The 17907-nt window shown below is 42.8% G+C and overlaps 1 protein-coding gene across 10 annotated transcripts in view; it reads right to left on the reverse strand.

Annotated features, from left to right (window-relative positions):
* The window catches only part of R3HDM2 (R3H domain containing 2), a gene marked incomplete at its 3' end in the record, with an annotated part of 127067 nt that overhangs the window by 21136 nt on the left and 88024 nt on the right, over positions 1–17907 (reverse strand). For 3 of the 10 annotated variants that reach the window (XM_081851696.1, XM_081851693.1, XM_081851695.1), the window contains exons 11-15: positions 17269–17300; positions 17109–17162; positions 11959–12194; positions 5421–5581; positions 1035–1136 (exon numbers count right to left, since the gene is read on the reverse strand). In XM_081851696.1, the coding sequence (XP_081707822.1) occupies positions 1035–1136; positions 5421–5581; positions 11959–12194; positions 17109–17162; positions 17269–17300 (585 nt within the window). The remainder of the gene's footprint in view (positions 1–1034; positions 1137–5420; positions 5582–11958; positions 12195–17108; positions 17163–17268; positions 17301–17907) is intronic. The other 7 variants (XM_081851698.1, XM_081851697.1, XM_081851702.1 and 4 more) reach the window with 3 other exon arrangements.

The following is a 17907-nucleotide window of genomic DNA, read 5'->3' on the forward strand; positions in this document are numbered from 1 at the left end:
CTCCTGGCAACCAGCACACCCTGGCCAGCCACAGAGGCACCATTGGCCAGTCTGGGCTGCAACAAACAGCTGTGCAAGACTTTGGGAGGCAGAGACGCGGCAGGGCATCAGAGGAGGGAGGGAAGGAAAGAGCGACAGAGGCCAGTGTTGCCAGCGGCACCCCTGACCATCATTCAAGGCACCCCAGGGAGCCACGACACACTGATTGAAAACCACTGACCTAAATGTTCTAATTCCACATTTGCCAACTGCCTTATCAGTCAGATTTGATGACCTGTATGCAGGAATATCATCAGAAAAAGCACTGTGCAAATTGAGGAATCATATAGCAGTGGGCAAAACCAAGTTTATCCAACTGTAACACATTACAGCCATGCCCTCTGGTGGCTGTTACAGCCACATCTCATACAAAACCAGGAAAATGTCCTTTGGTACACATGCCCTGTTAGTTCAATGTGTTTCACCTTCAGCTGGTCTCTCACAAAAGTAATTTGGGTGGCAAAAATTAATTAGTGAACACTTTCATGCAACTGCATTCCAGACAAGTGGAACAGGCCTGCTGACTGAGGAAGACACTTCATTTTCCCATCCACAATAATATTGCTCTTTGCGCAATAGGAAACTGTAACAGGAGCTTTCTTTTAGGAAAGACATCTGGGAGCCATATAAAAACTGAGCAACAATTGTGCATTTGTTGCATTATAAATAAAAAGCCATGAACACACTTGAGAGATGGAAATTCTGTCCTGTTGAAGCAGAGCCCATCATCATCCTATGTAGTAGCATTTGTGTGTGTGTGATGTTTTTATAATGTACCCAAAGCGAACAAGCAGCTAACAAAATCAGCACTGGAATGCAGCACATTCTTTATTATGCCAATGAGAGCGAGAAAGAGAGAGAACGAGAAAGAGAAAAGAGAGAGAGAGAGAGAGAGAGAGAGAGAGAGAGAGAGAGAGAGAGAGAAAGAAAGAAAGAAAGAAAGAAAGAAAGAAAGAAAGAAAGAAAGAAAATCTAAGAAGTTGGGTTTTTAATACCATATTGTACTGCTGGGGTGGAGAGACTGGCAGGAGGACTTGGGGGCAGGAGCTTGGAGAGTACTGAACAGGCTGCGGAGAGGGCTGCAGAGCTGGGACTGGCTAAGAGTAGAAAAGGAAAGGAAAGGAAGAAACAGGCATAAGGAAGCAGGGGGTGGGGGGAGAGGAAAGGAGAGGGCAAGGGCAGAGGGAGAAAAGGCAGAACAAGGTTAGTCATTATACATAAAGACATAAGAGGTCTGAAAAGATACCACCAGCTACTGAGCTGGCTTTCCATCTGCTTTAGAGAAAAAGAAAAACCAAAAAATAGAAGCTCTGGAAGACTTCAGCCAAGGGGGAAAGGCAATAGGAATAGCAAGATGCCAAAGACCAATTTCTGAGAACTCTGACATCAACATGCATTCCAGGTGCCTGGTAGCCCTTGCAGCCTTAAAAGAAACCTGCCCTGCAACTGGCAGGGCTGTAAAGATTAGGAGACAGGACTCTGCTTTTAGCTGCCTCCTAAGTTTTACAAATCCTGCCAACCTAGCAGTTCAAAAGCACGTCAAAGTGCAAGTAGATAAATAGGTACCGCTCCGGCGGGAAGGTAAACGGCGTTTCCGTGCACTGCTCTGGTTCGCCAGAAGCGGCTTAGTCATGCTGGCCACGACCCGGAAAATGTCTGTGGACAAACGCCAGCTCCCTCGGCCTATAGAGCGAGATGAGCGTGCAACCCCAGAGTTGGTCACAACTGGACCTAATGGCCAGGGGTCCCTTTACCCTTTACCTTTAAGTTTTACAAAAATAGCATATGATTTAAAAAAAGATGAAAATCTTTGTCCTGATCACATAAATAATGTAAAGTAAGTATTTTATTGTTCTAGGTGGCAAATTCTGGAAAATACACAATTCACCAAGGTGGAGCACACCGGACATATTTGCACATCATGGTAAACCACAATTTAGAGTGACATAAATGAGCCTTGTGCACATAGTCTCCACATGCCCTATCCTCCTCCTGAACAGCTGGAAGGAGTATGGACCACTTTTGCTTAACAACAGTTTGTTGTTTCGCCTGAAGTGACAGATTGTGGATAATATAGGTAGCCATGTTAGTCTGATGCAGAGACCAACTAAGTTTGTTCTTGGTATAAGCTATCGTTTGCATGCACACTTCTTCAGATAACTGTGGTTAATTAAATTTTGTTTAGAGCAAAAAAACAATTGAACCCATGCTACACTGGAGGAGACAGGAGTGAGCCCAAGACCTGAATAGGCTTGTTCACATCATACAAAACTATGGATAGTGTGACATGCAAACATAGCCATTCATTAGTCTTAAACCCAAATTGGATAAGCCAATTTATCTAAACTGCTAGTTTTGGTTTTCCAGTAATCAGAAAGCAAAGGGGAAAATAGTAACACTAAGCTCTGGGGATGCTTCCAGAAGCAAGGGAGGACAAACGGTGCCGAGGGACTCCTAAGGAGATGTATGCCAGCTATGAAATCTCCAAGGAGGACATAATGTAGCCCCTGTCCCTTGTAGTGGCAAGGAATGTGACCCTGCCACTTAACAACAACATAATGGTGTTTAAAAACTACATGATCTTAGTTTCCTCTCCTAGTTAGAAATGTGAAGACCTACAAGTCAGAAAAGGGAGGAAATCCCCCTTCAGACATTGATTCTGATTATTGTCAAGTATATATTATTTATTATTTAAGCAGGACATAAAATCTAACCAACAAATAAGGATGTCTAATTTGACACTTGCTAGGTATGAGGATGAAATAATATCAACTGCCTCAACAACTTTGTAAAATACAGCAGAATATCTTCATTTATCACTACCCCTTATGTTATGGAGGTGTTATTTTTCTGAGCTTTCCCTGTGAATGCATGTTACTTCTTCTTCTGCATAACAATGCTGAGGTCTACATACTGTTTCTTGGCCCAGATGATTCTATTTTAAATAGGTCTACTCAAAAGTAAGTTACAATAAATTCAGCCTTACTCCCAAGTGGGAGTGCACAGACTGTAGCCAAAGCAGCAGAAAAAAATCCCCCATACAAAATTTCACATCTTTTCATGGCCCTGCTAAGGTGAGTCTAACCAACAATTCTTCTGCTTCAAATTACTATCCTTCCTGTAAAATTACTAAATAAAACTATACCTTATGCTCCATTTGAGCTAAACTGAAAGGGACGCAGGTGGCACTGTGGGTTAAACCACAGAGCCTAGGACTTGCCAATAAAAAGGTCAGCGGTTCGAATCCCCGTGACGGGGTGAGCTCCCGTTGCTTGGTCCCTGCTCCTGCCAACCTAGCAGTTTGAAAGCACATCAAAGTGCAAGTAGATAAATAGGTACCGCTCCGGCGGGAAGGTAAACGGCATTTCTGTGTGCTGCTCTGGTTCGCCAGAAGCGGCTTAGTCATGCTGGCCACATGACCTGGAAGCTGTATGCCGGCTCCCTCGGCCAATAAAGCAAGATGAGCGCCGCAACCCCAGAGTCGGCCACGACTGGACCTAATGGTCAGGGGTCCCTTTACTTTTACCTAAAAGGTCTGTCATGTCAAGCAGCAACAGAATAGAACGATCTGCAAATATTTCAATCCTGCTGCTCTCTGTGGCGACTGAAGGAACTGAGTAGGAAGACGGCCACATTCCTAAGGACTGGGCAGTTTGGTGCAAACCTACCGCTGAGGAGGACAGCCAGAGCCTCGTGTGTGTCTCTCAAATTGTTCTGCTGAGGCAGGGGCAGACCTGTTGTGGAACATGCAGAACTGCAAAGCCCCCACCAACACACATTCCAGGCTTTCCAGATGCAAATCACCTTAACACGCATCTGTGAGCATTTTGTTAAGATGAACCTCTGTCTAGTTTTCTTTGGTTTCTTCCAAAGAAGAGGCCAGTACCAGACTTTTTAGGGCATCTCCCCACAAGACGCTCTTTGTTTTTGATTTAAAAAATAATAATTTTAATTAAAGATTTTCTTGGTTTACAAAAGTACGCTCATTGTCTCTTTTTTCAGGTTGTAGAGTCTTTTCTACAGAATCAGTTGCATTCGATGTGAGACATTAGTGTTATATACAATATAAGGCTGGGGAAGAACTGAGGGGGAAGACACTCTTTGTGGTTGGGAATAACACATCAGCTGCTTCAAATGATTATATCTCAATGGAATAAGCCAAGATACGAATTGACATTTTGCCCGAGTGTGTAGCCCCTTTGCTCCTTCACAGCACACTTGAACGCAATACGGATGTCTTCAGTTAACCAGTGTCTTGCCTCATCTGAACTGGAAAACTATGGTAACCAGCTTTGGAACAAGCCACGATTCCAAGGCAAGTTCAAACCATAATTTAGGCTTTGTTCTGAAGCTAGGAACATTGTAGCCCAAATAAATATGGCTGATTAGATCCCTTCAAGCCAAAGACACCCTGAGCTGATTCTCACTGATCACCTCGCCCCTTTTCACAGCAGGAAAAGGCCAACAATGTCAGCCCAATGCAAGAGGTCAGGACAGAGCTTGCCCCTGCTTTATGATGTAACCTTCACACCTAGGCATGTGTATGCATGCACACACATAACGGTTTAAGAAATTCCTAATTTCTAATTAGGAATGTGTCCTAATGATACAATTCTATTCCACACATTGTGTCTGGTGTTTTTCTTCCTTTTTTCAAGTATTCAAGCATTCTGAAAAAGACTAACTTTCCTTGGAATGAGGAATTTGCAGTGATTGCAAAATTACACATAAATATGGGCAATGGCTGGTGAAATCCAGGAAACCAGAGTGAATTCTAGTGCATGGGGTGGAGGACAGCAAGGATTCATTATCCCTCCCTTTCCCTTCCTCATTGCTAGCAGAACCAGCTTGAATCATTCATCTATTTCACTGTTCTTAGAGCAGAATTCAGGGTCTTTTTTTCTTTGCAAGTGCAGAATATAAGCAGTTCTGCCTTACAGTCACCCTTTTTGCAGTTGATGCTCCTGCATCCCTGCAATGCCACATTAGGACCTATGCCAGAGGTGGGGAGCAGGTGGTTCTCCAAGTCTGATCAGCCCCAGCCAGCAGGACCAATGGTCAGATATGGTTGGAGCTGCAGTCCAACATATATATCAAGGGCTACAGTTTCCCCATTCCTAGTTTAGGCCGACTGAAGCAATGTCTCCCCAAACTGCATGTTGTGGGAAGCCAGGTTTTGCTACCATGACAGAATCAGTTTGATGGGACTGGATGGGAAGGGAGAGATAAAGAAGAACAGTTTGTGTAGATAATTAAAACAACAACAACCCTTTTCTAGCAGCAGTAAGAATGCTCAAGCACATTCTTCTGTTTCTGCTTCCTGGCTAAGTAACCACAAGAAAACATTCCCTAGAACCTGGTGACATTGAACAGTGACTCACCTGTGATATGATGTGATTACTCATCGACGGCTGTTGCTGGGGTGTGGGTGGAAGTGGTTGCTGTTGCTGCTGTTGTTGCTGAGCAGCGCATGGCAAGAGTCCTTGGCCAGGCTGAGCAGAGGAGACTTGGCTGCAAGCTTCTGGGGTACTTAGTGACAGACCTTCACAAGGAAACAAAATGCACGCAACAGATGTTAACAAAAAATGTGCATTACTTCTGAAAGGAGAGGTGTGAGGGTTCAAGCCTGGCTAGAAGAAACACCGTAAGGACGGAAAATCCTTGATGTATACAAAAATGACTCTGTACATGGTCAGGGGCACCTTTGTCATTGGCCTGGCTAGGCATTTCTACAACAGATTCAGTATAGAGACATGGCTCTGTTGAAGCCTTGATGCACAACACCCTACTTCTCTTAGCCTATTTCACTTTGGTGCACTGATGTCTGGGTTCTGCTGTTCTTGTGAGCTGCTCTGTGCATTTCTGTTTTATTTATAAATGCATATACAATTCCAAGGTAACCAGATTTTCATAAGTTAATATGCTAGGCAAATGGAGCCTGAACTTCCCTGCACTTACAGGCAGACTTTCAAAATATATCTGCCTTCTCTGTAGCAGCTGGACAATCATCACAGCTGAATCTGAGCAATTTCGGGCATTAGCTGGTGTTTACTCCCACAGACCCTCTGTGAGGTAAAGGATTTACTTGTTAGTTCCATCTTCCAGGTGGATACAAAGGGTTCTGGTCATATTTTTACAGACTCAGCCATGAAAATAACTGAATGAACTAATCTCTCCTAGGTCCCAATACAGTGCCCTTTGGCCCACCCCCCTGAAGAATATTTGTGGCACAAAAGGAAACTAGACGTATAAAGAACACTGGTTAATTGCTCTGCTTTGTGGCAAACTTGGAAAGGGTAGCTGCATTAAGTGTCAATCTGTACACGTTTTAGCTCCTGGAGAATGCCAAGAACAGTTGATGGAATTGCCATCTGGTTCAGGTCTCCTCAATAAAGACCTCACTTCTGGGTTTTGTCTCAGGAAGTTGTTATATAGCTAGAAGCTAATTCACATAATAGATTGGGGAAATGTATCCATGTTTTCCTGTTGTTGTTGTTGTTTTGTCGTTTAGTCGTGTCCGACTCTTCGTGACCCCATGGACCAGAGCACGCCAGGCAACTCTGTCCTCTACTGCCTCCCGCAGTTTGGTCAAACTCATGCTGGTAACCTCGAAAACACTATCCAACCATCTCATCCTCTGTCGTCCCCTTCTCCTTGTGCCCTCCATCTTTCCCAACATCAGGGTCTTTTCCAGGGAGTCTTCTCTTCTCATGAGGTGGCCAAAGTACTGGAGCCTCAGCTTCACGATCTGTCCTTCCAGTGAGCACTCAGGGCTGATTTCCTTAAGAATGGATAGGTTTGATCTTCTTGCAGTCCATGGGACTCTCAAGAGTCTCCTCCAGCACCATAATTCAAAAGCATCAATTCTTCGGTGATCAGCCTTCTTTATGGTCCAGCTCTCACTTCCATACATCACTACTGGGAAAACCATAGCTTTAACTATACGGACCTTTGTTGGCAAGGTGACATCTCTACTTCTCAAGATGCTGTCTAGGCCTGTCATTGCCCTTCTCCCAAGAAGCAGGCGTCTTTTAATTTCGTGGCTGCTCTCACCATCTGCAGTGATCATGGAGCCCAAGAAAGTAAAATCTCTCACTGCCTCCATTTCTTCCCCTTCTATTTGCCAGGAGGTGATGGGACCAGTGGCCATGATCTTCGTTTTTTTGATGTTGAGCAGTTTCATGGATCACTGCCTTGCTGTGGCGAAGGGGCTTGAAGAACTCAGAGAAGCTATGAACTATGCCGAGCAGGGCACCCAAGATGAACAGGTCATAGTGGAGAGTTTTGACCAAGCGTGATCCACCTGGAGGAGGAACCGGCAAGCCACTCCAGTATCCCTGCCAAGAAAACTCCATGGACAAAGACAACAGGCATGTTTTCCTACATGGATACAAATTGCAGGGCATCATGGCTAGCTGGGGATTCATTGTGGCATGTATGCTCAATACGTGTCTGTTCTGTATTCCGTACAATATTTTTTCACGTGTACGTTGTTTTGTACAATAGAGATATTCTAAAACCATTATGTCTGAAGCAGCCTTAGCCTTCCCATATACATCCCAAGTAGAATCACAGAATTGTAGAGTTGGAAGGCACCTCGAGAGTCCAGCCCCCTGCAATGCAGGAAGCTCAACTAAAGCATCCCTGGCAGGTGGCCATCCATCTTCTGCTTAAAAACTTCCAAGAAAGGAGAGTCCACAGCATCCCGAGGGAGACTGTTCCATTTTCAAACAGCTCTTACTATCAAGAAATTCTTCCTAATGGTTAGTCAGAATCTCCTTTCTTATAACTTATAAATGGCTTTGTCTGAGTCCTACCTTCTGGAGCAGGAGAAAACACCACCTTCCATGGGACAGTCCTTTAGATACTTGAAGATGGCTATCATATTTTCTCTCCTCTATTTGGATTTACCACCAAGGAAGACAAACCAATGCTCTTACTTATGAGCAATCGTACGGCAACATACTGCATGTTTTATACATCTGCTCCTGCTCTTTGTAAATATGTACTGCAGGTGTGCAGGGGAGGGAAAGTGCATTGGAACAAATGAGAGACAAGAGTAATGACAAGAAACAATAAAATAAAAATGAAGTGACCTAAAAATGGCACTATTCAGATGCGACTTGATCTCCCCTGCCTGCTTCTCTCCCAAGGCCAGCTATCTAGCACTTGGACCTCAAGAGATATCCATTGTAATCACCACCACCACCACCACCACCACCACCATCATTTTATTTGTATGCTGCCTTTCCGTAGTTGAAGCCATGCTCAAGGCAGCTTACAATATGAAAAGACTTACATAACTACAAAAGTAGTCATAAGCAATAAATAAAACACATCAAAAAGTACACAAGAAAACTTAAACAAATTCCACATAAATCATAAGATATAAATATACAAAAATAATCCTATCAATAACAGCAACAACAAAAACCAACAAAACCACCTAAACAATACCCCTGAATAACCAGATCTTTGTCCAGTTTCATTTATACCAAAATACACTGTCATAGCAAAGGAGGGGGAAGAATTGTGACCGTGAGCAAGCAACAATGGATAGAGGCAGGAGAAATAAATATGGGCATTTCAGTGCCTGTCCCTGAAGTTCAACTGGAAGAAACTTGTAAACAGGGTGAGTACATGGATGGTTGGATATGAATCATTCCCAACAGTGAGAGAGGAGACACAACGCTGCTGTGTTCCACACCCACCCCTTTATTGATATTATTCCAATTTCTGAGCTAAAGAAGAATAATGAGTACATCTGTAAAGCCATCATCCACCCTCTGTGCAGAGGAAGATGACTTGGTGATGCTACGGAGTAACAGAAGGGAGCCTGGAGACTGCAATTCCTTCAATGCCGACTTGACTGGGAAAATAGAACAATATGTTTTTCATATAATTAAGATGTATAAGCAGAGAGCTGTATTTTTTGGCTAACTGCAAGGTTGTGACCTGAGCGCAAAGGTTGGTAGCTGGTGATCAATTCAGCATCCTAAGAATTTCTGCCTGCTTTCTCCCTCTCCTTTTGTCATTGGATTATACAGCTAATAAAAAATAATAATCCGTATTATCTGATGAAATCTCAGAAGTCAGAGAGATGTAGCAACATTTACAGTAGCTGGGGAAGTGGGGCTGCAGTGTCCATGGCAGGGGTAAGGGAGGCTGTAGTGGAAAAGGCTCAGGGCCCCCTCCATATCCTTCCCTCTTTTTATTCCCTGGACAAAACTCACACACAAAATTAAAGTTATTTGCAAACTCAGATCTTGACAACTTAACAAATTAACTTAGGAAATTATCCTCCCAGCACAGAATTCTGATGGAATAGGGTGGGGTGGGTTAAAGTACTCACATGTTATATGGAATGGTGGGAAAACAAAAGTAGAACCAAGCAATTTTGAAGAGTTTGGGAGGGAATAAATTCCACCAATAAAAAAAAAAACCACACACTTGGATAATGTCAGTGGTGCAATACAGGAAGTTCAATACAATACAACACAGTTCAACTGATGGTACATGGGGAAGAATGAGAATTCAATAGTGCTATGTTTAGCCACCCCTGTCAAGCCTTAAATCAGCTGATATTTTTCATGAATGAGACAAAAGCTTTGAAGGTAAATACAACATTTTGGACAGGCAGCTCTCACCATTTTGTGGCATTTTCTCTTGGGAATTATAGGATCAAAACTACCTAAACAGTACCGAATTTATGTATGCAGGTACAGCTGCAGGAATGCTATTTGCCCCCAAATGGAAAGAAGTAGTAGTCCTGACAAGAGAAGAATAAGAAATCAGGACAACAAACTTTTTATAAGGGAATGGAAATGGTTTATTGATTATTTACAAACAAACTATAAACAGATTAAAACATTGGCAGGATTATTGTTATAACTTTCAGCTTCAAAAACATATATGAGAAGAGATGAATAAAAGAATAAGTCAAGATAATTTGGAATATGCAGGGAATGATGAAAATAAATTTAAGGAACCACAAATGTGGTTTTCAAATGTGAGAACTAATCTATGCAGAAAAGCATCACTGAGAGGAAAAATTCTGCAACTCATCTGCATATCAACATGTGTGCATATGTCTCATTGAGTGTACAGAATTTGAAAATCCATTAGTTACAGCATCCCAATACTGATGAATGGCAAAGGAGAGATATACTTGCCATAGTGACAACCTAACCTCACTTGTAGGTGTCCCGCCCCGCCCTGCACAGAAGTGCTTTCCCTAAAACAAACTGGTTGCAGTGCCATCAAGCCTTGAATGGGAGTACCAGACCTCCCAAATCTCAAAGGCAACAGAAGGCTCCTTGGTTGTAAGTGTCCATTTACAGAGGTGACCTAGACATCCTAGACAAGATCAAGCCAAGGGGTGTACAACAGCAATTGGTGGGGCATCACAGAGCATCGCTGCCGCTTACTGAGAGTGGGAGGGGGCAAGGAGCGGACAGTGACAGGAGCATCAGAATGGCTCTCCTGCCACACTTGCACCACACTAAGCTCCAAGCACATCGATCCTTCACCTTTTGGTAAGGGGCAGCAATGTTCAGCAATGGAAAGCCAGGCAAACAATGCTGCCCTCCCTGTGGCACCCTGCTGACTGCTGCTGGGGTGCACATTCATTCTACACTCCATTAAAATCAAAGGGCTTTTCCTCTTTCTTATTTTTGCAGCCAGTATATAAAACAGAATGGTTTATGGGCAATTCAAGAACTCAGGGTGAAGAGGGATAGAGGCCGCAACAGCAGTGCCAACTCTTTAGAGAAAGAAAACTGCTGCTTTGACTGTCACTTTGGTTAAGAGAGAATGCAGCATAGAATTCAATAAAATGAAATTTTAAAAGCACGTGGGGAACTATGAGGAAATTACTACTAGCAACCAACTTAGATGGGATGGTGATGAATGGCTGGAAGGGGAAAGCAAATGGTCTTGAAGCTTTGAGTTTTATCATTCTGGCCCATATCAAAATTATTACATTTCTCAGTCATTTTAAGTTCTGAAAATAGGAAAGAATGCAAGCGGCAGGGTCAATAAGGTGCAATTATCATTTAATTAAACTCCATAATTACTCCTTCATAAAAAGGAGACTCATTTCTGCAGTTAGTTAAATAAAAAATAGATCATTATGCAGAGGAACAATCAAGTTAGGAAACCTGAGAACTGAAACTAGAATTGCACTTCATTGGCCTTGCCTTTGCAACTTTGCCTATAGGATCTTTTTACATATTGCTTTTCACTAAAGCCACAAAGCGGCTTACAAAACAAAAGCATACAACATTAAAACCATAAATTAACTTTTGAGTCTGTCAGCAATATATACGGGAGGAAGAACTAATGCCACATGCTGACAGCATCAATCCCTGAGATGGTGGCTAGAAAGGAGGAATCATGAAACAATCATACATGGATCACAAGCAATTTGTTGTCAAATCCAGGTGTAATTCTAACCTAGTTGAAATCAATGGTTTTGTCACTGAGCCCAATGACATGAAGATGACTGAACTCACTAGGTAGGATTAGCATGCACCCAGGGCTTAGAAATCTGCAGTCGTCTGGATTTATTTCTGGAATGGGACAATTTTCGCTACCAATTTGTTTCCTCCCCAGTTTTCACTGCTAGCACATTTGCTACCCCACTCCAAGCTGACCACATACCTCACTGAGCTCTATCCTCCTCTCTCGCAGGATGTTTTTCAGGTCTTCTGTCTATATTGTTGCAGAGAAGCACAGGTGCAGCAAAGAATGAGCTGGAGGCCCCTGTCCATCTCTCCACTGACAACAGGAAAGCAACCTCCAGTTCTTTATTGGGCGACAACTAGTTTTAATCCTGGATTGCCCAAAATGGACTCACCACAAGCCACAAGGTTTTCTCTCATTCTAACTGAATGGGGGCAGTAAAGAAGGAAGTGATACCTGGCCTGATAGTCCTGCTGGCACTGCTTCCTTTGCCGATGCCACCGATGCTGTCTCCTCGTGTCAAAATGGAAATGCCGCTAAAGCTGCTAGCTTTGGTGACAGGAGGACGTAGATTGCGGGTAGAGCCATCTGAGTCTGTGCTGCTCCAAGGCCTGGGCTCAAGTGACTTCAGATCGCTCTCGGTGCTGCTCTGGCGGCTGCCCGAGGCCCGGCTGAGCCCGTCCCGGTTACCCCTGCAGCAGAGATTACAGAGGTTAACGCCACTGAGAGCTAAAAAGGTACAGCATGTCTGGACATTCAAGGCATCAATGTGTTGTTTGTGTTAGAAGAACAGACAAGACAAGCACAAGTAGCTACACTGAGAAGGACCAGCTCAGCGAATACCACCCATCACATGAATTAGCATGGAGGCTGGTGAGTTTTACAGGCAGCTCCTGGCAATGTGGGCTGCCATATGTGTAGAATGGTCTGTATCGTAGCTGCTCAAGGCCTACCCAGAAACAGAGATCTAAAAGGCACATTGACCTCCTAAGATACAGATCAGGCAGGGGAAAGAATCTGAATGGTCTTGGTATCTCTTTCTGATCAGACAGCAGATGAACTGCATCTCTCAAACAGCAGGCCTGGACCAGATTAACCATTAAGCAAGCAGCCTAAGGCCCCAGCAAATGTGGGATCTTCCCTTCTGAGATATATTTATTTGGAAGTTTCCCAATGTAGCACACCTATCCTGCTCCTGGCACACATCATTTTCAAAAATGCCTCAAAACAAAACATGGGACCTCTCTTTCATTATGAGATAAGGAGAAAATAGAAGCCACTGTGAATCCAGTAAAAAGAAGAAAACATCAATGGCTGGCTGTCTGGCATGAGAAGATAAAGGAAATTGTAGAACATTTCAGAAGAACAGGATAGATAATAGAGAAAGAAGCTACTACATTGCAGAGTTACAGAGCGGTATATGTAAGCAGAGTAGAAAGAGATGCCTGTGATCAGAGATGTCTAGTCCTCTGAGAATACAGTTCTACCAAAAGGACCCCCATGCTAAGCACTTCAAAAATAAATCGTGTATTTGGCTTTGAGGCTATATTTGTTTATTCTGTGACTAAATTTATATCCCTCCCTTCTTTCCTGAAAAGATGGCATGGGCAGCTAACAACATTAAATCAACAAACAAACAAATATTTGAACATCTATGGTATTTGGATGTCCGTACTCCCTTCCAAAGGACTGCACAAATAAAAATGCCTTTAAATTCTGCCTGAACTTGGCCAGGAAATGGGACTGCCTAATGTCCCCAGGAGGGAGTCCCAGAGATGAGGTGCTGACACAGAGAAAGCCCTGTCTTTGCCAGTCACAACAGAAGTGATGTGAGGAGGGCCCCTTCTCCCTCTAATTTTAAACTGTGTGTTGAGGCAGGGACATATGGAGGGAGGTGATTCTTCAAGCGTTGGCTCCCAAGTAATTTTGTGCTTTGTATATGAGCACCCACATGTTAAATTGATCCTAGAAGCGCACCAGCAGCCAGCACACTGCTCTCAGGTTTGGAGTGTTGAGCTCTCCTCCAGGCACAATCACGTGCTCTAACTTGGCCATATTTGTCCCTAGTTTTGCACCACCTCCATTCTAGCCATCTACCAGTCCTTTTCATAGCCCAGAGCTCCGCAGAAAATCAAGGAGCTTTCCAGCTCCCATGGACCTAAAGAGGACACAATCATGTTGATGGCTCTCTACATCTCACCATGCCACAAGCAGAGCAAGGGCCTCAACAACAGCAGCAGCAATGCCAGCTAGAAAATTCCCCGGACCATTCAAGAATATTTCATATTCCATAGGTCTCCAGGGGCAGACCATGCTCAAATCTCCCCCACCCCTGCAGAAAACCAGTCGCTTAAACTTCACAAGGGAGTGATCGATCCAAAACAAGTGATAAGACAACCTCTGATCACCACTGAATCACTCCCAACCCATTCTGTAACCAAAACAACAACAACAATCAGACTAAACATATGGCCCACGCTCTGTGTTGGACTACTGATGATTTGAGACAACCCTCTGATTGTCATGGCAGCCATGAAGTCCTAAACTGATTTCCAACAGGACAGCTTCCATATGGACACTGAAGTCCTTCATGACCAGCATACTAGGGTTCTACAGAACCACACCAGAATCTGCATCTGCCAGTTCAGGGAGGCTACCGGGCAGCAGGATGGATGATACACAAGCAGCATCCCTATTCTCTATTTTTGGCTAAGTATCAGTCTGCATCTGCATGAGAACTATTTTAATTCTTTTAACATGTGGAATAGTTTTAAATATTGGTAATGGTTTTTATGTATGGAAACAGTTCTTTTTTCCTCAGGGTGTACTCAAGGGTATGCAGTACTGCCTCCCCCCCCCCCCCCCCCCGTTGCTAAAAAGTGTAGCACTTACGGGAACAACTTCATGGTGAGTAGCAGCACCTATTTTTCTAGAAATAAAGAGCTGTATGGAATGGAACTGTTTTTAAACTTTTCTTGTTTTGTGGTTGTGATTGTTTTATAATTGTAATATTTCATTACTGTTACACACCTGGGACCTTAGAGTAAAGGGCAGCTAAAAAATCTAATAACGTAAATGAATATCAGGTACACCGGCCTGTATCTGTCTCCCAGCTTGACTGGCTTCCTGCTAACACAGATGAAATCGTGGTTAACTACTGTGACACTCCTCTAGACACATACACACAGTTTTGCCCAGTGCTGTATTGAGTACTTGGGCAGAAGGGCTCAGTCAGATCAGGAAATGTTGAATGAGCAAGTTAACAGGAAGTTTAGTTTATTTGCACACTTAACATGATTCCTATAATGAGTTAGATAGAAAGTTAGTTCAGGCACAGAGACATGTCCTACATCTTCCACTGTGAAGACAGGTGCAAGAAGTCATTCAGTTACTTTAGCACTCTCTTACTCCCTTGTTGTCCAAAGATCCAACCACCTCCCTGGCCAAGTTCCCACTTCTAATTGCATTTGTTGTCATTTAGTGATTTGCTCCTCAATTTCTTTTTCTTTTTTTCTTTCTTTCTTTTTTTTTTTGCATTCTGTACTGTCGGCTAGCATTTCTCAGTTATTTTCTTGTTTTGGACAAGACTTTAATATTCTAAAGTCTTCTTCCTTGATGCTGCTTGTTAAGCATGCAAGAATCCTCCTGACCCTAGTGGTACTTTTCCTAAATTGGGATATACATTCTAGCTGAATTTCTATTATTGCTGCTTTGAACAATTTTATTATGTTTTTAGATATGTTGTAAGCCACCCACAGCGGCTCGGGAAACCCAGCCAGAGGGGTGGGGTATAATGATGATTAATAAATTATTATTATTAATTCTCAAGCATTCCAAAGAGATCTGACTCTTTACTTTTCCTCTCAACTTCTTTTTTACCAATCACCTGCTTTTGGGGAAGTTTCCTCTTTTGAAGTAAAATGTAACTGTGTTGGATTTCTTTGGCAATTGTCCACTTATGTATATGTTGAACATGATAGCAATTTAGGCACTGTCTCCAATCAATTTAACAATATTTACATCATGGACCAGGTCCTGAATTATTTTATTAATAATAAAATTTAAGTCCAGAGTCACACACACACACGCCTGCCTAGTTGGTTTCATCTCCAACCATTGTATGGCACAGTGTTTTAAGATATTTGGAAATTTAGTGGCACGACAGTGCATCCGGGAGAACATATGACGCGAGTATGAGGTTTTGTTTCCTAGATGTAAAAATGGCTAGGTTGGACTCCAGGCAGCTGAAAAGGTATGAGGTGAAGAAATGTCTGTCCCTACAATGGCAAATTGCATATAAGCCACTGTAGACCAGAACTGGAAATGAAGAAGAGGGGAGAAGTTCTAAAATTTCCAACACTAAGCTGTCTGCTGAGCAACATCCCCTGGAGCATGTTCTTAAGTGCATCCTTCCACTTGAAGGGGAGCTGCTATGCTTGTACATGAACTCCTCATCTCTGCTGAGCTCTTGCTTTAGTTAGATTTGCACATACATTAAGGGCAGCAACGTAGGAAGTCTGATCCATGGGGCACAGTCTGAGTGATGCTACATAAGGATAGTTCGACCTCAAGGGATCATTAAGATTTTAAAAATATTGCATTGAATTGCCTCTTGTTCTGTGGCCAGAAAAGTAGGAGCTCTGTTGATACTGATCAAGAAATGTGCCCTGACATTCCTTTACCTAGGTGCATTTTAAATCAATTTCATGTTAAGCTAGCCCCTGATAACATATTGTTGTACTGAAGGGTGAATGGAGAATTAAGTAACTTTCACATCTTTTTAATATCTACCCCACTGAAAAGCCATTTTTATCAGTTTGCAGCATTAGGAGAGGACAAGAGGTAAATCCTGAGTTCTTTTCTGTCTAAGCAGCTGCAGTTTAGGGACAACTCTGATTACCGCCCCCCCCCCATAAAAGATTGCTCATTCAGATGTTCTGCTAACATAGAATGTCGTGCTGCCTTTATTTAAGGGGTAAAGAGGACCCCTGACCGTTAAGTCCAGTACTTGCACTTTTTGCGTGCTTTCGAACTGCTAGGTTGGCAGGAGAAGAGACCGAGCAACGGGAGCTCAACCCGTCGCGGGGATTTGAACCACCAACCTTCTGATGGGCAAGGATGGAGAACTTGTTGCTCATGAGTTAGGGATGATGGGAATTGCAGTCTAACAGCATCTGGGAAGACCACAGGTTCCCCATCCTTGGATTAAAGACAGCCAAATGTTCCATGAGATTATGCAAGACTCTGTTCTCATAAAGGTTCAATGCATGGTGAAGATGGCTGGATCCAGATTGAAATATTCCCATTTCCTGCATCCAGTCCCCATGCCTAGCCTCCATAAAACTGCAGTTCTAAGCTCACTTACTTGAAAGTGAGCTACAATGAAATAAGTGGAACTTACTTCTTAAGTATATGTGCTTGGACACCAGCAATCTTTTGAATACACCAGTGTTTTAGTTTTATCTGTGTTTGCATGTGTGTAGGAGAGGTTGGACACAAAGTGATGTTACAAAAGATGAGACAATTTGAAGGACTCCACAAGCAGCCATGCATGGTGCGAATTTGCTCTGCAAGACAAATGTATGCAAGAAATCACACAGAGGTACCTAAAGATCTGCCGCCTTTTGTGAGAGCTAGAAGAAAAGCCTTCTTTGGAGAGTCTGTTGGTTAACATCAAAGAAAAGCATTGTTATGGAGTTTAAGATCCTCTCTCCCTTAAGAAAGCCTGAAGATGGAAGGAAGCATGCATGCATGAGTTGTACTAACCTGCTGTCGTTCAGGAATCCGTTCTGGCCAGACTACCAGCAGACAGAGCCACACAATTTGAAATGGAAACAAAAAGAACAGCTCTCATAAGATATTTGTCCTGGCAAGCTGAAATCAAGGGGCATCTAGGCACTCAAAAAGAAAGGAGTTCAAGATCCCCTGCTAAAATATTCCTATAATTGCAACTAAGTGCAATAAAAGAGGGAAACCCCATGCAAAGGGGGAGGGGAGCAGGAAGCTAAAGCAAAGGGGTAGAATAAATTATTTTATATCCAATAATTTATAATCCAATATGTTTTGGATCTATCAGGTCCTTCATCAGAAATTTCTTTTTTTTAAACCTTTTTTCTGTTACAAAATTGTACAGACATAAATCATAAAGTATGACATTGCTGAAAAAATGGGTCACTACATATATTGTTTTACAGTGATTACAGTAAATCAGTTCAATTAATTCTTCAACCAATCAGCTTGGAAAACATAGAATAATAGGAGTGAGCTAATTAGCGCCAGCTTACACTATATTGTAATATATGTTGCAGGTATTTCTCATCCATGTGTCGTTTCATTTGCATATTTAATAAAATCATAGAATCATACCACACAGTGTAAAAATTATCTCATTTTTTTCCTATATCC

This window comes from Podarcis erhardii (assembly GCF_964252035.2).
Source record: "Podarcis erhardii genome assembly, chromosome: 2".
NCBI classification, from domain to species: Eukaryota; Metazoa; Chordata; class Lepidosauria; order Squamata; family Lacertidae; genus Podarcis; species Podarcis erhardii.